General features: G+C 39.4%; 1 protein-coding gene across 2 annotated transcripts in view; it reads right to left on the bottom strand.

Annotated features, from left to right (window-relative positions):
• The window catches only part of NEBL (nebulette), a 340,699-nt gene that overhangs the window by 27,671 nt on the left and 291,329 nt on the right, over positions 1 to 21,699 (bottom strand). Inside the window, exons 15-24 of one of the 2 annotated variants that reach the window (XM_068538593.1) lie at positions 17,235 to 17,345; positions 16,957 to 17,067; positions 13,576 to 13,680; positions 11,907 to 11,999; positions 8,610 to 8,702; positions 5,749 to 5,841; positions 4,382 to 4,474; positions 2,670 to 2,762; positions 1,339 to 1,443; positions 189 to 360 (exon numbers count right to left, since the gene is read on the bottom strand). In XM_068538593.1, the coding sequence (XP_068394694.1) occupies positions 189 to 360; positions 1,339 to 1,443; positions 2,670 to 2,762; positions 4,382 to 4,474; positions 5,749 to 5,841; positions 8,610 to 8,702; positions 11,907 to 11,999; positions 13,576 to 13,680; positions 16,957 to 17,067; positions 17,235 to 17,345 (1,069 nt within the window). The remainder of the gene's footprint in view (positions 1 to 188; positions 361 to 1,338; positions 1,444 to 2,669; positions 2,763 to 4,381; positions 4,475 to 5,748; positions 5,842 to 8,609; positions 8,703 to 11,906; positions 12,000 to 13,575; positions 13,681 to 16,956; positions 17,068 to 17,234; positions 17,346 to 21,699) is intronic. The other variant, XM_068538594.1, reaches the window with a different exon arrangement.

Consider the following 21,699-nt stretch of genomic DNA (forward strand, 5'->3'; position numbering starts at 1 on the left):
GATACCTGGCAAAGGCCATGAATCCCATCCAACACGGTGCAAACCATATTACCTGTGGTCCACTTTCACCTGGGCACCACCTCAAGCATTGGAGGAGGAGTCCGATGAATAAGGAAGCGAATTTTAAAGCCAGGGCAAGCACGACCTTTTTGACTGTGCAGACTTGCCAAGCAGGCCTGTCAGCTTACCAACGATGATTCCAGGTCTCCTGTCCATCTCCACGATGTGAGGATGGACCCCTTTATAGGCGGCATCGCTGACGACCTGGGTGTTTTTCCTCACTCGCTCTGTCACAGGGTCATCCACAACAGGAGTGAAGCCCCTTCCCTTTGTCTTTTCAAAATCTTCATGATATTTCACCTGAAAAAGGGAAAAACCATATTAACTCAAACTGAAATTTCCTGACTGTTACACAGCTCACAAAATTTTGATATAACGACAGTTGTCACTGTACCAGCTGCATCTAGATTATTTTCTACATAGATGTATCTTTTCCAATTATTCCAAAAATAATGTCTGAAACTTCAGTTTCCTAGCATCAGAAATCAAGCTGACATTTTCACAATGATTTTCATCGTTACGGTTAGCAGCTCTTTTAATATACAAACCTGTGTATCAGTAAGAAGTGTTAAAAGATATATTTTTAAAATCCTGGTTACTTCCTAAAATGAACTCACTTAGGTATAAAGTAATATCCTTTCTCTTAAACTTTAGTATGCAATAAAATGATAAGGTATTTCTACACAATTATTCAAGAAAGCCATATTATTTAAAATTAGACTGACAGTTACAAATAATTATATATATATATATTATTGTATATAATTACAAAAACATATATATATTTCAAAACATATGTTTTTCATGTTCTGAAATTGGATTAGGGTGATGGTTGTTCAACTCTGTAAATTATACTAGAAACCACTGAATTGTATACTTTAAATGGGTGAACTTTATGGTATATAAAATACATCTCATGAAACTGTTTTTAAAAAATACATATTTTTATATTCTTTAAACATGTAAACACACCAAACTCAACCTTAAAATTAACTGAAAAGAAGTCCAAGCAAATATCTTTCATAAAGTACATTTACAGCAGTCACGTTAGAAATAAAAAACACACCCAAAAAATCACTGAGAAAAATTATTTTATTAGACTAAATATTTTCATTACATTTCAGTGTGATTAGAAAGCTCCCCCCAAAGGACGGGCCCATCGGCCTTTCCATGCTTTGTTAGTTATCCAGATTAATGGTGAACAACGCCATCAGTGCATTGGGTGGTGCCATTCCTTAGTATGTTTTAGTCACAGATGGAGGACCTGGTTGACCCTACCATTGAAATATGATTTTGAGCTTCTTTGACATGTCTGAGACCAGGTGTATCTAAAATCAGACTTGGTCTACCTTTCATCTGTCTCTGGTCCTGGGTATATTTTACCTGCAAAGTAAACAGTAGAACATACTTAAAAATAAGACAATTATAATTGAAAAAAATTACATAACTTTTTCAAGCTTCCCAAGTGAGTGGAACATATACAACGTATCGTGAATTACTTCCCAGGTAACTTGTTTGGTGAATTACATTTCGTTCTAGAATAAGGATCTAAAATTGTACTCTCGATGGTCTCCTTTAAAGGCTGCAGCCAAGATGACCTAAATCTCTCTACCAACTGAAAACAAATGTGAGTGAGCAACATCCACTAACAATGAGTCAGTAAAAGTGGTTATCACACTTAAACAGGAAAAATCCAAAGCTAAATGGAACCTAAATTTATTTTTCCATTTCTCTATTTCCCCATTTCCCACCATAACACTGAAAGAATGCATACGGAACATCCCTCTAATTCCTTTTATTCGTCCACTGCCGACAACAAGAATCAATAAGTAACAAATTTAGGTTCCCTCTAAACAGCCACCACTTAAAGGTAGTTTATGTTGAATACAATCAGCATCTTTGGACAGAAATGCCACTAGAGAGCTGTGCACTGTAAAACCTAAATGCTGATTCCTAGGCATAAAGCTCTTTTTGACATCTGACCATCAGAACACTGCTATTTGTGAAGCTGATTATGTATAAGTTTAGGATACCAATTATTGCAGACCTGAGGGCATATGTGCATTCAGAACGGAAGCCCTGGTATTTCCTAAGAGAAAGTCACCAATGTGCACCAAGGGACTTTAATGAGTAACTGAATTCTGTGTTAAATATATTTAAAAAATTTTTTCCCCTCTAAGTCCTTACTCTGGAGTTATGAGTCATTTCTTATTTTGTTTTGCAGAGAGGATTTAACAATCCACATTCAATGGAATACATCTGTAAAATAACAATTGTTTAACTTACACATCAAAGACTTTACTACTTTCAAAGACACTGGCTAAAATAACATGAATCATTGTTTAAATGAACATAATACAGTTTAAAACAAAACTTTAAATGTAAGTGTTGGTCACATCTGGAAATATCAACAAAGAGTTGCCGGATAATATAAAGTTAGACAGTGGCAGCTTTTGGAAGTCATCTGAAATAATACATGTACTTATTGCACATATTACAAAGGTTTCTTGGAAATCGATTTTATTTTCACAAGGAGAAAACAGGTTTGCAAGTAAATAATATAAAGGACATGCCCTTTGCGATAGCCCCAAGTGAATAAAACAACTTGCCGAACTAATATTTTCTTGATTCTTCTTTACTCTTTCCATTTCAGGAGTTATACTTAAAGCCGTAGCTCTTCCCAGCTGACCTTTATAATAAACCTATCATTTCAGAAAACAAAAAGCAGAGCACTGTGAATCAATTCACCTAAGAGTCTCATAGTACTTATTTTAAAGAGCTAGCCAAGGAAAGGAAGCTATGAAAAAAAAAAAAAAAAGGATGCTATCAGAGGTTTAGTCATATTTAAAATGTTTGCATCTTAAATCATTCTATTTTAATTCATCCCATAGCAGTGAATCACTGTGAATGAAATCACTATTAATGTACTCATTATATGGGCATACCATCGGTAGAGCCGTAATAAGCATTTTATCACAAAGGAGTATGATGTGAAATGTCTTCATGGATATTACTTTAAGGTACTCTTACCTATATAGGATGCTGCTATACTGTTATGGCTTTAGTAATTAACTGTGGCAGAACTTTTGCCAGCATGCCTAAGTAGTAAACACAGTCATCCATGAGGCCAGCATTCTTCCCACTGCTCCATCCCTCCTTCTCCAGAATCATGTTCCCTTTTGAGAGTAACAGAGTTACATCAACTGTGACTCTGAATACATTGGGAAAAAGTGAGCATCTACTTCTCCAAAATATAGTTGTCAGGGAAAGTGCCAAACAAGAAACTGCCTTTCCTTTATAATCCGGTCAAAAGGACTTTAAAGGTTTGAAGAATAAAAGATTTCTTTGAACCTAATAGATTTCCAAATTTCCTCTTCCAAAGAACCCAATTTATATGTTAATGACTTCAAAAAACGATTCTCTCAGTGAACTGCATGCACGGATTACATAACAGAAAGGAGTCAGAGCAGGACAGGAGTTGGTGTCTGAGTAAAAACTAACAGCCCCTCAACAAGTGGCCCCCAAATGGACCTGTCCCATGTGACCTACTCAGCCAGGCACACTTTATAATTTTCCCCCAGCATCATCCAAAAATAAAGTGACACCAGCTGGGAGTGGGAGATAGGGCCGCAAAGGCTACAGAACAAGAATATGTATATATATGCAGGAAAGGGACTGGGAAAGCGTATTTGTAGGGCCAAGATGCCAGAAGCTGCCACTGTAAGCCTTTGGGGCACCACAGAAACCACAAGCGTGAAGGAAGACCGGGTAAGAGGGATGCACAATAACCTGCAAACAAAAATCACACTGTAGGGGCTTCCCTGGTGGCGCAGTGGTTGGGAGTCTGCCTGCCAATGCAGGGGACACGGGTTCGAGCCCTGGTCTGGGAAGATCCCACATGCCGCGGAGCAACTAGGCCTGTGAGCCACAACTACTGAGCCTGCGCATCTGGAGCCTGTGCTCCGCAACAAGAGAGGCCGCGACAGTGAGAGGCCCGCGCACCGCGATGAAGAGTGGCCCCCGCTTGCCGCAACTAGAGAAAAGCCCTCGCACAGAAACAAAGACCCAGCACAGCCAAAAATAAATAAATAATTAATTAATTAAAAAAAAAAAAAATCACACTGTAGTCACTGGGAACTCTAGCAGGGAATGCCTGGCTGGACTCACAATACCTAAGACCCTGAAACCTTTCCAATAAATTGGCAGTCAATTGAGAGCAGGGTATCAACTCAAGGTCATGAAAACTTTGTAAACACGATTGCTTCACTGACATGTTGACAATATGTTTGCTCTTGTAAGAAAAAAGTTACTAAGATCACACATTGCTGAGGTTCTTCTGGTTTTCTTTAACCCTCTTCAGCTCTGGTGGATCAGAAATTGCCGTTGCCTGTTTAATCTCTCCTCTGTATTTTACCTGTGGAGGATAAATAAGACTTTTAACAAATAGTATAATGGTCTCCACCCAAATAGCAACAGAGGATGAGCCTCAAGATTAACCCTAATTTTTAAACATCTTTTTCCACAGTAGATGCGTGTCAACCTTTCAGTTCAAATGCACCTGGATTCTGATTCTTCTAACTTAGCAAGCACGAAGCGCTGTTGTGCTTCTTAAAAATGATTTTTTTAATAAATATATTGCTGTTCAATACCAAAACTAACTGCAAATGCCACAACTAAATGTAATGGAAATATAAGGGGAAAACATTGTAATGAAATCATTACAAGAGAACTATAGTGAAGTAGCCACAGCAGCCTGGGAAGCTGGCTTTGCTCCCATTCTGACCCTGGAGCCTCCACCTTCAAAAGAAGCTGCAGATCCCTCACCCCTACCACCATCAGGGATCTTGTAAGGATAAAGCAGTCGTCAGCCTGAACTCACTCTTAAATTTTAAAGTCTCTCAAAATTACCCATTTTAGAAGAAGGTTACTGTTTATAATGGTAAAAGTTCCATAAAAGGGTGAAAGAGTGGGAAAAATAACTATTGGGGGACACAACTGAAAGAGATTTCTGAATTCAGGGAGGCCTGGGTTCAAATCCCAGCCCTGCTGCCACAAACCATGGGTTCCCCAGCATGTTCTCTAACTCCTCAAGCCTTAGTTTCCCACACCTACAAACCAGGGGAGTAAATCGTGCCAACCTCACGGATTTATATAAAGCATTTAGCACAGGGTCCACATTAGAGGAACCTCATGATTGTTAACTACCATTGCTTTATTAGCAATAGATTGCTGACCGATTGGATAATGTTTTCTGTTTTATTTATAAGGTTCCCTGCCCTGACATTATGTCTTAGAACCCCAGTCAAGCCAGGTCTTCTTTTGCCTTATGCCAACAGACAATTTGTTTTCTCAGACTGACAACAGACCCACTATACTACTCTTTAAATCTGCATGTAGTTTTAGAGATTTACCAACTATGAGGTCTTATCCATCTTTGTGTACCAGTGACCAGGATAATGCCTGGCACGTTGCCTAATGAAGATTTCTTGAATAAACAAGCAGGACTGAAGGTCAGCAAGACAGTCCCCAATTTCCTGGACTAACACGAGAGGTCTACTGTCCCTCAATATGTGACTGTGGAAAAGGAGCAGCCAAGATGAAGAGGGTCTAATGCTTTTCAGAAGGCGTTGTAAAGAATAAAAATATACACTGTTTGGTAAAATATAAGAGGAAACAGAAACAACTTGCCGTGCTCAGATGCTCCTGGTTTTTCCTCACTCTCTCTATCTCTGGCGTCATGCTCACTGGAGTTGCTGTGTAACACTGCTCTTTGTACCGGAGCTGAGAGACAAGCGCAAGACAGTGTGGGATTATGGGAAGGAAGTGTGAGCTAGCACACTGCAACTGACTAAAAGAAACGTTACACAGTGACAGAGCATTCATTAGCTAAAATCTTCATTAGGATTTTATAGTGAAATATGCTTTGCTAAAAGACTTCGTCAACACAGTGATCCCAGATCTAAGCCTTTTGCTGCCCAAATGTTTTGAATTCTACCTTAGGTTGTTATTCTTCAAACTGCATAATTTAGTGGTGGCCTCTCTGCGTTCGATCTTATCAGCTATGATAAACGATCCCTTCTGTGAGCTCACAGCACTAAAGCACCATTACCAAATGACCGTTTTATATTTAAAAATTAAAATGCTGCATTCTTATCATTAGAAAGGAGGGCTATGCCAGTCCTATGCCCGCACCTCACTGAGTGCCTGTAACTATGTAAAGAAACCCTGAACCTCAAAGTTTCCTCCTCTGCCAAGTTCCAACATTAGAAGCCCATGCTCTGGCTAGCATTATGGAGATATTTCTGACTGACTGCATAGAGGTGGCTCTTTCTTAGCTGGGGGATCAGACCCAACGTTTGTGGTCAGCTTTCCTGGCAATTCCACAACACCCCAGGAAATAAATGAGGATCCAACACAGAGAGATAGAATGGCATGTCCATCGAATGAACTTTTGACAGGTAAAAGGAAAACTAGAGGTTAAAAAATCCCATTATAAGGAACTCCACAGGGACAGTCTTAATGATTTTTTGTAGTTTAAATTTAGTGTTAGAGAATTTTTTTTTTTTTGTAAGACATCACAAGGCCTACAGGGCCTGCAGATAAAATGGACTTGAGATGTACACCCTCAGCAGTGCATGTGCAAGTGAACAGATATGTGATAAGCCTGGAAAATAAATGAAACAGGGTCAGGTCCCTGCCAGTGTGATTTCTTTCTCTGTGCCGTGGTATGCAGTTCGAGAGTTTAGGCAGATTCTGTGTCGGATAATTGCCTGAAGTGAGGAAAGGTCCAGTGTAATCTCTACTGATGGCAGGATACAAAGAAAGATTACTCTGGGCTGAGTTCAGAGGAGAAAACATTGTTGAACAGCATTACTGATGTTGAGAAACTGTCGTAGCCCATTTCTCGTGGATATAAGTTTGGGGACAGAAATTTGATACGGAGACTCTTCACGTATCGCGTTCATCCGCTCACAAACACGCTGAGCGCTTTACAGGCAATATCTCACTTAATATTCTAGTCCCTGTTTCATAGATGAGGAAACTGAGGCTTGGAGAGGGGTTGGTAGCTTATGAAGGTTATACAGCAGGTAGGGTCTGAAGCTGGGATCAAACCAACAGTCCCGGGCCCACGTTCTTCTCCACTACTCCAGTGTTATCCAAACTCCCACCGTGTACACACCACTTCCCATATGACATGCCAGATGTCACCTGTGCTGTGATTTATAGTGTTTTCTTATTCAGTTAACTCATTCTTGTTTTCAAATAGCTATTTTAAGGGAGTGTTATGTTTCTATGATAAATTGAAAACTAGTAACCCTTCTTTTAGAAAAAGGGACACATTATGACAATCTCTAGGCCATACTGAGTGAAGTAAGTCAGACAGAGAAAGACAAATATCATACGATATCGCTTATATGTGGAATCTAAAAAAATGGTACAAATGAACCTGTTTACAAAACAGAAGTAGAGTCACAGATGTAGAAAACAAACTTATGGTTACCAAAGGGGAAATGGGGGGAGGGATAAATTGGGAGATTGGGATTGACATATACACACTACTATATATAGAACAGATACCTAATAAGAACCTACCGTACAGCACAGGGAACTCTACTCAATACTCTGTAATGACCTATATGGGAATAGAATCTAAAAAAGAGTGGATACATGCATATGTATAACTGATTCACTCTGCTGTACAGCAGAAACTAACACAACACTGTAAATCAACTATACTGCAATATAAAATAACTTTTAAAAAAAGGACACATTAAAACAATTTAATCCCTAAGTCAAGGCCAGCGCATCAGCAGCGACCGTGTGCATCTGAATCACCCTGTCGGGGCACTGGCACTGCCAACAGCCTCCTCGTGGCCTGAGTTATGATTTCTCCCTCCACCGCCTTTCTCCTGCCATCTTCCACCCCAAGCACCCATCACACTAAACCTTCCCCTCTCTGAACAGATCTTGGATCCTGAACACATTCAGTTTGCACTGCCAGGAGGGCCCCTTCTCACGAAATCCACCCCAAACTTTTATCAATTCCTCAAGATCTAACTCAAATGTGACTCTTTCTCCAAGGGTCTTCCTCTCTCTCACTGACATAGCCCTCCTTCTCTGCATTTCCCCAGCGCTTTGCAAACGGAATTATTACTTAATATTAAATGAGATGTTGCATGTAAAGAACTCAAAAAGCGTAGTAAACACTCGGCAAATATTAATTATTGTTATAGCACTTAATGCACAATCTTTATTTATGGCCACAGCTGTTTCTCCTAGAGACCCCTGAGAATACACACCGCCCCTAAGACCCTAACCTCATCTCTGAATGCCCCCAAGAACAAGAACAGAGTAGGCATTCAATACCATGTGCTTTAATAAGCAAATGCACATGCTTGGTGTAATGCTACCCCAACATAAATATGTGTGAAATCTTATCTCCACCTTTCAGGAACTGGCCCTCCTACAATGGTATTCATCGTAGTAGGACTTCACCCGTACAAGTGTCATGCCCACAGAAAACAATACTTAAAGGAATATGATCACACATTGCTGATGTTCTTCTGGTTTTCTTTAACTCTCTTGAGCTCTGGTGGATCAGAAATGGCTGTTCCATGGTTCATCTCTTCCTTGTATTTTACCTGCATGATTTATTTTTTAAAATGTAAGTTTTATTCAACACAAGGCTTAAAAAATAGCTAAGAATTCTTCATTTGTAACTACCGCATAGTTGAATTTTTAATTCCAATATTAATTTTCCTTCAGTGGGAACACAAATTTTTATTTCGTCTGGTGCTTTCAGGATTCCTTTATCCTGAAGTACAAACAAACCCACATCTATTCACCTATCCGTCACTGAAGAGGTTTTTTAATTAAAATAAGCATATATTGCTTGTGAAAATAAATTTTATCATCAGGCAGATGCACCAAAAACCTTGGAAATTATCTTAACATAATAACTTATTATTTTCTATTTGAAAAGCAGTTTCTATTTATTAACATGTTAATTGAAATTCACCACGTATTTAAAGGCAAAAGTCAAACTGAGTTAGCTACAAAGTCTTGGAAACACTGCGTATCCATCTGGATCCAAATGATCCAGAATAAGAAAAAAATAAAAGAAGAGAAAGGGGAAGGTGGAGGGAAATGTACTACGAGCAGAGGCCACTGACTGCTGATCGCTATAGATGGGCCAGTGGCAGAAAGTCAGGAAGCGTCTTCTACCCACACAATCATGTTATGTAAAGCCCGCCTATATCCCGGCATTTGCCTCAATCAAAAGCTCCTCGTTCAAGTCTATTTAGAGGAAGATCAACCAGACAAATGATAATGCCAACACACAGTTATGCCTGGGACAAGCTCTTTAAATTTATGAAATGATTAGTGATGCTATCGTATCAGGTGGTATTTTAATGTGTAAAATTCATGGAAGATTGGATTCGAGAAAAAGGACACATACATATATGTACGGAAACATAGGCTAGACTTAAGAGGCATATGTTGAAATTTAGCCAAGACTTAGATCTACATAAAACATCTTTTAGCAATCACTTGGTAATGTTTAAAATGATTAAAGCTGAAATCCACACTGACAGTCATAAAGAAACGATACCTAAATATCTTTGCTATCATCTATATCTTAGCATCTGTACATTTAATATGAGATATGAGTAACAATGTCAGTATTAGGCCAGATCCACAACAGTTAAATGGAGAGTACACTGAGACAGACTACCTCTAACTAAGATTCAAAAGTAGTTCTTAACAGAGAAAGCTAATAGCCAAAAGACTTTTACTCTGGAGGTGGAAAATGTCGAGATCTTTAAATGTTAGAGAATCCTATCTTGGTTTGACAGATCTAGCTAATCTTGAAAGGGCAACTTTCCATTTGAATACTAAGCAGGAGTTTAGGGCCCAACCTCATAGAGATACAGAACTAATATTGTTTGCTAGAAGGGGCAGTGGGATGCTGGGAGATGAAATGATAGACTGTACTACTTTCCGTGATTTTCCTCGGGTGAGAAGCTAAACATGATGAAAGATGAACATTTTTGTTTCTCATATGACTCCAAACTAATCAAAATGGCACAGTCATTTCACTGTAGGCAATAGAATTGCACAGTACAGAACATTTATAACATTATATACCCCAGTACACTGATGGGTACATTTCAGATATTATCATTTGGAAGTGAAGGAAACAACCATTTCACATTTCCCAGCGGAACGCATTTCTCCACCAGACTCGAGTGCTGCCTGACACAGGCTCTCGCCGCGGTGGATGGGAATCGTCATGGTCAGGTCCTCCTCCTCATGCCTTCCTCAGGAGAGAGCTTCATTCATGCTACGGGGATTTCAGTGCACTAGGATTCTGCAGATTTTTTGTAAATTCATTTTGAAGTCTGTTCACCACAGCGTTACCTTGCCTCTCCTACTCTGTCTCCACAAATGCCAGTGCACACATATTCTAAGATGCCAGGTAACCGTCAGAGTTCCTGACAGAGGAGTTTAATCAAGGCAGTTCTACCTGGATGACTTCAAGAAAACTCTGCCTCTAAGGGTGAAGGTGAAGAGAAAGGTCAGGCAAGGGCACGCGAGGAAAGAACCCTACTGAGTTCCTCAGCAAGAAGCTAAATACAGTAGGCCCTCCACTTCCTCAGTGTGAAACCGTGGATATGGAGGGCCAACAGTAAGGCAGTTGAGCATCTGCAGATTTTGGTATGAATGTGTATGAGTGTGTGTGAGTGTGTGTGAGTGTGGGTTGGCGAGGCTCCTGGAACCAAGGCCCGTGGATACCAAGGAATGACTGTATGACAACTATTACCAAATATGCCTATTGGTAAGGATAGCAATTATCCACTGTAAATGTCAAGCACTGAATGAAGAAGTTTTTAATCCATAACATTAAACACCTCCTCTACCCTTCCCCCAAGCTCAAAGGGAACTGGGGGTGGGGAGGCAGGTAATTTATTTTACAAAATTATAGTGAAGGTGTGTGCTTTCCTTTGCTGGAAATTGGAAGAAGCAGAAAGTGAATGGGGCCTTTGAAACCTTCTCTTAAGCCACCAAATGAATGTTCTAGGGCCTTTAATCATTCTGTCAGGGTAAAATTTCTTTCCTCCAAGTTGTGGAAAGGTATTGAAATTTATCCTTTCTCTGAAAAATTTAATACAGTTAAAATTCTGTTCAAAAGGGTGAAATCTAATCCTAGATTTCATTACTGTACTATTAAAGTGATCTATCTCTTATGCACTATGATATATCAAGATGAAATACTGCTTTAGGTTCAAGGGGAACAAGGCTACAGTTTCCTTCTGAAAGTTAGACCTTTGATATTTGATGAAATAGTGTTTCAACAAAGTGAAGGAAAAAAGGCAGCCAGTTTAGTAAAGAACCAAAAACATTTATCTAGCTTATGTTTGCTTTTGGAAAGGATGATTAATGCTATAGAGAACTGGGGGCTTCCCTGGTGCCGCAGTGGTTAACAATCTGCCTGCCAATGCAAGGGACACGGGTTCGAGCCCTGGTCCGGTAAGATCTCACATGCTGCGGAGCAACTAAGCCCGTGCACCACAACTACTGAAGCCTGCGCTCAAGAGCCCGCGAGCCACAACTACTGAGCCCACATGCCACAACTACTGAAGCCTGAGCACCTAGAGCCCGTGCTCCGCAACAAGAGAAGCCACCGCAATGAGAAGCCCGTGCACCGCATTGAAGAGTAGCCCCTGCTCACCACAATGTAGAGAAAGTCCGCGCGCAGCAACAATGACCCAATACAGCCAAAAATAAAAACAAATAAATAAATAAATAAATTTATATTAAAAATAATGCTATAGAGAACTTACTGAACTAATATTCTGCTGATTTTTCTTCACTCGTTCAATCTCTGGAGTATCTTTTACTGCTGTGCCAGCTCCTACTTCTTTCTTATAAAATACCTTTATTATAAGAGCAGGAAAAGAATAACTGTAAGCTTATTAGAATTCAAGTTCTAGAGATCTGATTCTTGAAAAAGAAAATTTCTCAGATTTTAAAGTAACGTGAATACAGCTTCTATTTATGAGAACCAATGTCACGTTAATCAATTAAATAATCCATTATGAGAATAAACGCAAAACTTTGGTTTTGTGTTCCACAATATTACAAGTAAACCTCTACTACCTGTTCCAGGGTATGCTTGGTAACTTACATGGCTGCAGATTACTTGCTCTAAGAATATAAATCAGCAAACTAGAGTTTCCTTCTCAAATACAAATATATATCACATGTGTATTTGAGAAAAATCAAAGGACATATTAAAAAAGCTCACTAAGCAGTTATCATTTAATTCAAAAACAGCATGAAGTTTTAAGCAACTGCTATTCTCCAAATGAGAGCAAAGATGCTCTCGTTCTCTTCAAAGAAAACATTAGCTCTATCTTCAACACCAAGTCAGCCTATTTTCCTTATCTTTCCACTTATTCCTTAGACCTTCCCATGTCTCTCCATCCCTACCAATACCTACCCCTTTCAAACACAAAGCAAAAGAAAAAACAAAGCGTCCTACAGAAAAATAGGATAATTATAAGGAAGTCATACGAGGACAGAACTACTCCCTCTCTTGATATTTGTTAACCCGTAGGTCCCGTGAGTGTGTGTGAGTCGGGGTGGGGAGAGGGGGGTCCTGAAACCACCAGGACCAGTGCGGGTCAGGAGAGCAGGACATGAGAGATGTTCCCCTGCAAAAGCTAGAAATCTGGGAGACCGTGGAATCACAGGAGATAAGGGCCACACTGCCCTTCTCCCTCATCGTCTCCTCCAGCAAGATTTCTCCATTTCTTAGCACCGCCTGCCTGTGAAGACCCTAAAGGTACCTGAGCAGCAAATCTGGAGGGTTAAGAGTTTGCCAATTTACTAGAAGTAGAAAATATTCCAGAAATCTTCAGAAATAACAGAATTTATATTTTTAATAACACATTTGCTTAACTACTAAATGAGTTCATTCTACATTAAAACATTAGCTGTACCAGCAATTTTTATTTTAGAATTCAAGTTTATATATCCCTTAAATATAAGCCCAATATCGTAATTAATGGTGCTGACAAAATTCCTATGCCTCAGAACAAAAATACGAAAGTTTAGGAACTGGTTACAAACTGGTAAATCCCTAAGTATATTATCAATGTAAATAATGAATGACCAGGAAGGAAATCACTTCATATGACTATTTTCATCTTCAAAGTAAAATCTGTGTGGAAGATTAAGATCTCTTTCTTGAGTAAAATTTTAAAAGTCAGTTAAAAATAGCAGTCGCTTATACCAAAGAAGGAGATTTGAATTTGTAATTCTACAACAATCACGATAAGTTATAAGTTGTAAGAACATTTGGTATTCTTATTATTTTAAAGAAGGAAAGATATACATTTGACAGAAAATTCCAGCAATGCAGCCAAAAATCAGACAATGAGGGAAAAAGGCCCTCCTTACAGAACATAATTTCAAGGTGGCAACTGAAAAGAAATAATGACTACTCACCGCACTAATGTTTTGTTGTGTTGTCTTAATTCTCTGGATTTCAGGAGTATCTGCCACAGTAGAATAGCTAGAAAGCATCTTCTCTGCCTCATCTTTATACTTTTTCTAAAATTATAAACAGTGAATGTGAATCTGAAACTCTGTGTGTGCATGTACAAGAGAGACAGAGACAAAGAAAATGGTACTACTTTTTCCAACTCTACTATATACCACCTGGCTCTAAATTGTATCTTAGGATTCAAAGCAGTTGTTGATGTGCTTATGCAATAGTAAAAATAAGAGCATATGCAAACAGAGTAAGCAAACAGTCTAGGAAAGCACATTCACCTCCACTCAGGCAATGGTTCCCACCCCAGACTATTCAAATGCCCTGGGAGGGCTTGACCTTAACAGCACTCCTAAGCCTAGAACCTACTCTCTCAGGAGTAGTCCCAGTTCCTGTTCAAAGTACCCCTTATAACTCCTACCAGTAACCTGACTCTCTTTGCTTACTTGTTTTCATGCTTCTGGATTTATGCTTTGCTTCCTGCTTCAGATAAAGATACATTTGATTAAGGGAAAGGTACTAGTATTTTGTAGTGGAGACTGAAATCTCAATTTTCTTTCTACTAAATGTACTCTGAGCTCTGATCCATCCTGGGCAATACCTTCTACTAGTGCCAGCATTTACATAGTAATAGGTATTGTCCTAAATACTTAACACACGTTAACTCATTTAATTAACCCCACAAGCAGATACTATTACTATCCACTCTTACAGATGGGGAAATTTAGGGATTAGCTAAGAAGTGTCGGAACCAGGATTTAAACCCAGGCACTCCGGCTCCAAAGTCAGTGGAGGGAACTGCATGGCATACGGATGCTTGTCAGGAAAGGTAATTCCTGCTCATGTTGAAATGCACCACAGCATCATTACACCCTTTAAGTATTCCACTGTATCCCAAATAACTAAAATTCCTTAAAATCAGATGTACCCTCATCATACTCAAAAAATCAACACTGTTAAGTTAAAGCAGGAATTCTAACAGCTCAGGCATCACTCCCTATGGGAAGCTTTTACTCTTGATAGCGTTACTTTCTGGTAGGATATATCATAGTTTGTCATACCATATTTGCACCATTATTTGATTATTAGATTAGCCTGTAGTTTCCCAAAGGCAAAACCATGTCTAATTTGGCATGTAAATGGGTGCTCAGGAAGTATCTGCTGAATGAATGAATGAGCTTGGCAACTTTTCTCCCCTGACTCAAATGGCCATATGCCCTTTTTAACTATTTATCTATGATTTTAGTCCAGCTGATATAGCTAGAGACAACTTCTCCAAGCTCACATGCTGTTACGAGACACTGAGGACAGATGAACACACACTTCAGGACCATCCCAACTGCTTTGTCATGGAGAAGGCTGAGAAGCAGGCAGCTCCTCTGATACTTGATTCTGGCCTCTTGATACCCTTGAAACAGAGCAGGACCCTATGGGGCCTTCCCAGGACAGATCCTCCTCCCCCATTACCTTCACCTGCCTCTTGTCTATAGAAAAACTTTAGTCAAAGAATAAATTTAATCAGAGAAATTAGAAATACAGAAACAAAGGTAATCAGTCAAACAAGACCAAATAATAATTTAGTCATTAAACAAAGTCAAGGACCCTTAGTTCCTCCTCAAGGGCTGTAGATAATATTCTGAGCCATATCCTTTGAGCTGTTTTGTAGATACTGAAAGCCCCACCAGGTAGAAGAAGTGAACTACATGATGACCAGACTGTAGCCATGACGTAAGCTGCCACAGTTCTGAGAACTGGACTCAGGGAAATTGGAACAAACTGACCTTGGAGCTGAAGATTGATTGTACTTAAAACAATCAAGATGACGCTGATCAGACCACCGAAGACCAATGTCAAGATGACTGTCAGAGCTGACTGTGCTGCTCTGCACACAGCCTCCTCCCTCTGCCTATACACCCCTGAAACTCCCCTTTAAAAAGTCCTGCTCCTGGGCTTCCCTGGTGGCACAGTGGTTAAGAATCCACCTGCCAATGCAGGAGACACAGGTTCAAGCCCCGGTCCGGGAAGATCCCACATACCACGGGGCAACTAAGCCTGTGCGCCACAACTACTGAAGCCTGCGCTCTAGAGCCCGCGAGCCACAACTACTGAGCCCATGTGCCACAACTGCTGAAGCCTGCACACCTAGAGCCCGTGCTCTGCAACAAGAGAAGCCACCATGATGAGAAGCCTGCTCACCGCAATGAAGAGTAGCCCCCACTCGCCACAACTAGAGAAAGCCCACGCGCAGCAACGAAGACCCAACACAGCCAAAAATAAAATATAAATAAATAAACAAATAAATAAATAAACAAATAAATAAAACAAAAAAAACCTCTTCCTCCTGATTGGCAGGAGGAACTTGGTTCTTTGGGACATGAGTCCACCTTCTCCCCAGGATTGCTGGCTTCCTCAATAAAGCTATCTTTCCTTTTACCCAACACTTGTCTCTCAGTATTGGATTCTTGAGTGACAAGCAGCCAAACCTGAGTTCTGTAACACTCTCATTCTGAATCAGCGAATGTTTAGACTCTTTGCTCATGTCAACCAGAATTTTGACAAATTTGGTCAAATTTGGTTAAAAATTATTTCAACACAAACCCCATTAACCAAATTCAATTCCTTCATCATTTTTCTTTAACCATTTTATTTTTTTCATTCCCTTTACTATTTTTCCATTAGGATTCATTCTTTTTATAACAAATTTTATAACAAAGAAATTATTCACTAATGAATATTTTTGCCCAAATCAGATTTTATCAATAAACTTTCTTCTTCCAATAAACACTTTGTTTTGTGGTCATTATTTCTCTCACATCCAGTTTTCTAGAGGATATGTCATGGGTATACCTGGCAAATTAAATTTTATCAAGAAAACTTAGTTCTTCCATTAAATTTTAGTTAATATTCAATTTCACTTTCTGCAGTTTTATTAACTCTTAGTTTCAGTTGAAGTTGATTACTTTAATTAAAACATTCATGATGAAATGGATAAAAGACAAATTGTTTGTAATTTTTTTCTGTAGTATAAGCATTAGAGCCAAGTTCACAATAGAGTCAAAAAATGGAAATTAAAATGGTCAAAATGCCCTTGGACCCAAAACAGAGGGCCCCAACACGGGCGCTCTGACACTCAATAATGTCTGTTGAACTGAATCTACAGCAGTTGTCCCTTTCATTAATGAGGTAATCAGGTTTGGTCAATGGTTCCTTTATAATAGAGTGCATTGACTTTGAATAGAAAGCCCTCAAAAAGACACCAATCACAGAGACACACACAGCACAAGGTGACTGGATATTAGAATACATTATCCTAAGCATCTTCATTCTCCACCAACCTGGCTATAGATTTCAGATGCCCTCTTGGCTCGAAGCATATCCGGAATATCCATGCTCACTTGCATTCCTTTCCCTTTAATTTCATTTTCTAAGTCTTTCTTATATTCTTTCTAAAAGAACAGAAAACAATCTTCAGAGCTTTGCATGGCCTTCCATAGCAATGTAGATATTTATGTGTTTGAATCTCAATGCCACACATATGGAAACACCACTTATACTTTTTCTGTATACAATTCAATATGTTTGTTTTAAACTTTGTGTGCCATTAGTTTCTTACCTGGCTGGCCATTTCAGATGCTTTCTTAGCTCTCTGGATATCGAGGGTACCTGTGCTCACCTGCATGCCTTTCCCTCTAATTTCAGTCTCCAGATCTCTTTTATAATCTTTCTGCAGAAAATAAAACCTGCAATTAGGGCTTTACAATAATTTGGAAATCTGTGTTGAAAAACTCGATGTCATTTTTGACATCAAGATCATGGCTTTTAGAAATAAGTCGGACCTTTATGTCTTTTATTTCTAGGAAACAACAAAAGATTTTTAATTTGTGGCAAGAACACAACTTGGAGTGATGTATTCACAAGGAATCAGGAGGTTTTTCTCTACTAACCTGACTTAATAAAGAAAACAGAGTGAGCTGAGGGAAAATGTTTTATATTTTAATATGATAAAATTGATAAATTATTGGTTAATATATAACTCAGTTGATGAATATCAATAAAATGTGAGCATAAAATTGTCAGGTCTTGTTCTGTAGTGAATAATTGCTGGTTGCTTCCCTGGAATCCCACTCCTCTTTTTCCTTCATTAGCTCCTTGATTTGCCACTGGGCAACTCACTGCTTCCTGTTCTAAACCCCCAGCTTGGCTGAGACTGGCCGCCATCCAAGGGCCCTATTGGGCTTAAGTAAATCGTTATAGCCCATCCCTGGCCCTTCATGATTGGTTCAAGGATAGGTACATTTCTTTTTCCATACAAGGTATCAAGAGACCTTCTCTTTCCTTCTGGACATGAATGGAGAAGTCTGTAGCCCTACGATCTGCCAGATGTCTCTTTGCAAACAGGAGAAGAAAGCCTGCCTGAGAACAGAAAGATAGAAAATGAAACGGAATCACACTGTTTGAGTCCTAGATCAAGCCACACCCAAGAATTCCTCTACTGTTTGGTTACAAGAACAATAAGTTATCTGCTTTTTTGAGCCAGCTTGAGTTGGATTACCTGTTACTTATAATAAAATGTCATAATTACACAGACACGACTGTCTTAAGAGACTCTTGTCACATTTTAAAACTGATTATAAAATTCAGCAAGCTGTACTCTTATAATTGTACATTTTTCTGTATGTATGTTTTTCTTCAATGAAAATTATATTAAAAGGAAAAAAACTATTGATTATCTCCTATTAAATTCTTTCAAAAACAGTTATTTTCTATTATGTTGACATACTCTAGATTTGTGATTCCCTGCTCTAAAGTAAATTTTGCTTTGCTTATTTGTGGTGTTCTAAATTTAGAGAAGTCATAAACAAAAATCTCAATCTCAGAGAAATACTATATTTTTCCCCATCTACTACCCATAAATCTGCCTATTTTCACTGACTTACAGTCTCAGTTTCACTTTTCTGAATGAAAGTTCAAGTAATAATGTTTAACTTTCAAACTAATAATATTAAATTATTACTATGCCTGTAAAAAGCTCTGTTTTTAGCAAGCCTCTTTAGGCCCAAAAGCAAAACACCTCATTTGAAGGGCAATATACGTAGAAACTAAGGTACTGATCATAGATCGCCACCAAAGTCTCAGGGTAGAAGTATGTCATCTAATTTTCCGATATGAACTTTCAAATCTAAAAGCATTCAAAAGCACATAAATAGACTCCATAGGACACTAATCACATCAGTTAATATTGATGCATAATAAAATACCCTAAAACTTAGAAAACTTAAAAGAAAAACATGATGACATCTAGGTTCCAAGCAAATCCCAATGCACACATGCTTTTAGAGCCTGAGTCAAATTTGTTAATGACCCAGTGGCTAAAGAAAGTCACATGGTCAAGCCCACAGGTACAGGAAGGTTTGAATATTAGACGTCATTTGTGTAATAATATAGCACATTGACTTTACCTGAAAAAATAAACATTGAGCTATAGCAAAGTCCCTAAGTCTGGTTGAAAAGGATCCGAGAGCCTGTCATTTGGGCAAACTGGGACATGGTTATAATTACATGCAAATGAGACCTCCGGATTACAAAGATAATAGCATCACCAAAATTGGTTTAAGCTACCTGTAACCACAGTACAGCTGACTCCCCTAGGCCTGTTTTTCCCATAGGCTCTCAATAACAAAAATGCACCATTTCCCTAGTAAGTTTGAGCCTTGAACAACATGGGTTTGAACTGCGCGGGTTCACTTATACATGGATATTTTTCAATAGTAAATACCACAGTACTACCTGGTCTGTGGTTGGATCAACCAGTGGGTGCAGTGGAACCACAGATACATAGGGGAGACCATAAATTATATGTGGGTTAACCCCCCTGTGTTGTTCAAGTGTCAGCTGCATGCAGTCCCAAGGTACTCAGAGAAATCTAAACCAGCACATGGCTGAATAAAGTAATGTATTCCCATACTAAGGAAAGATGCAACACTCCAACTCTTCATAAAAGGAATATGTCACAGAAGGTTCTTAGGTAAAAGTGTGAAATGCAAAATTTCTATTCTTCCCATATTCTTTTCTCCAGAGGAAGTATGCTTTCTTTTGGCTTCAAGTCTCAGCCCCATGAGGGTGATTTGGAAAACTCTTCTACAGCTCCAAATTCCCCACCCCACTCCCACACTCCAATCCAGGACCTTGAACTAATACCGGATGTCACACTCTCCTCATAATAACAAAAATAGCAGAAAATTGTGAGTAGTGATTTGATAGTTACTGGGTAGTTAGCTACTCAGAAGCTCAAGGAGGCCACCATAAGAAAGTACTAATACATCTAAGAAACGAATGGCAAGAGAGAGCACAAGAAAGAACCAACCATGCAAAACCCAGGGGAAGGACTTTCAGGAAGGCGACAGCGCTGTACAGAGACCATAAACCTTGTGCAGGTACAGCGTGGAAGCCTGTGAGGCTAGAACATAACGAGCAAGGCAAGCAGGGTACAGGATTGAGGACGCGAAGCAGGGGGCTCTGAAACCAGAGCAAGGAGTATGGCACCCATGCTGCACGTGACTGGAAACCACTGGGGAGTTTTCAGTGGGAGGAATCACATAACTTAATTCTTCAAGGATTGTTCTGGCTGCTGGGTAGAGAATGGGTACTAAGAGGTCAATGATGGAAGCAAAATTCTGGTTGGGAAGCTACTGCAATGATCCAGGTGATAGAGATGGTAGCTTGGATGAGGGTGAGGGAGAGTAGATGGATCTAGGAAGTCATTATGGGGCTGGAGTAAATGAAACTTGCTGACAAGAGAAATCAAAGTGACTTCTGGGATTTCACTGACACCGTTTGCTAAGAAGAGGGTGGAAGAGGGAAGCAGATCCAGGGAAAAATTAAGGGTTTTCGGCATGTAATGTTGAGTCCCTGTTACAATACATTTAAATGTCATTTACATGTGGTAAGGCCTATGGGACATTAGACGTAAATGGTTGCATATTCACATCCACGTTATAGAACACAATTTTTCTATAAGAATGAAGTAGAACTATGTGAAGTAACATGGAAAAGGGTCCGTAATATTTAGTGAGAAAAGCAAGCACAAAGTACATGGTATTTATTTAAGGTTTTTTTTAAGTCTCTGTGTGCACAAGTGTATAGTTATCTATATACAAATAAAAATGGACCTGGAAGGCTCTACAGCAAATTCGTAACAATGGCTATCTCTCAGGGGGATGACAGAATTAAGGGCACAGTCAAAGAAGGTTTTCAAGTGCCTGTTCAGCATGCATCCTCCCACCACACCCCCCACCATTTCTAAATGGAATCCCTATTGGTCAAGAATTCTCTGCCAGCCCTAGTTTCTTTGACTAAGTCAGTTATGGCTATTCCATTCCCCTGGCCAGTACCTAACCCTGGGGATGGAAGCAGATCCCAACACAGCAGTAACTCCCCCGGCAGTTAATCAGCTACCTCTCAACCTCCAGATTTCCTGGGTGGGACTCAGTCCTAAGCCAGCTCTTCCTAACAGCACTTGTCACATCGTAGCTCTCCCAGTAACCCCACTGAAGCCTCACCCTAGCCAGCCTTGAGGTAAGTGAGCTGCACCCCTTAACCTGTACCCCAACTTTCTCTTTATGTATTCTTCTAAGTCATCTCTTCCCAAATACTCTCTGCTCCAGTGGCCCTGTTACATTTTCAAAATTTCTGGGGGAATTCAAGAGATGTGGAACTGATTCTGGGGTATTTCCTTCGAAAAATACACATTTCCTTCTGACTGCTACAACTTTGTTATCTTGTATCTATCATGTCATAGCATCTAAGACAAAACTTCTAAATTAATATCCTGTTGTTCATGTGTTACATGAAGAAGAAAATGGCATTAGATGAATCAACCTCAACCCAAAATGCTGACCCTACAGAAATTTCAGACGTGTTGATGAGGTCAACAGAGGATATTTTGAGAACATGCAACCAAATCACACAGAAATGGCATGATTGTCACGTTATAGTCTCGATGTGTGATTTTCAAGTTCTGCTCACAAAGTTGGAAACGCAGATATGCCAAGTAGCACACGATCCATCCTTAAAGAAAA

This window comes from Eschrichtius robustus, chromosome 1 (genome assembly GCF_028021215.1).
Source record: "Eschrichtius robustus isolate mEscRob2 chromosome 1, mEscRob2.pri, whole genome shotgun sequence".
Lineage (NCBI taxonomy): Eukaryota > Metazoa > Chordata > Mammalia > Artiodactyla > Eschrichtiidae > Eschrichtius > Eschrichtius robustus.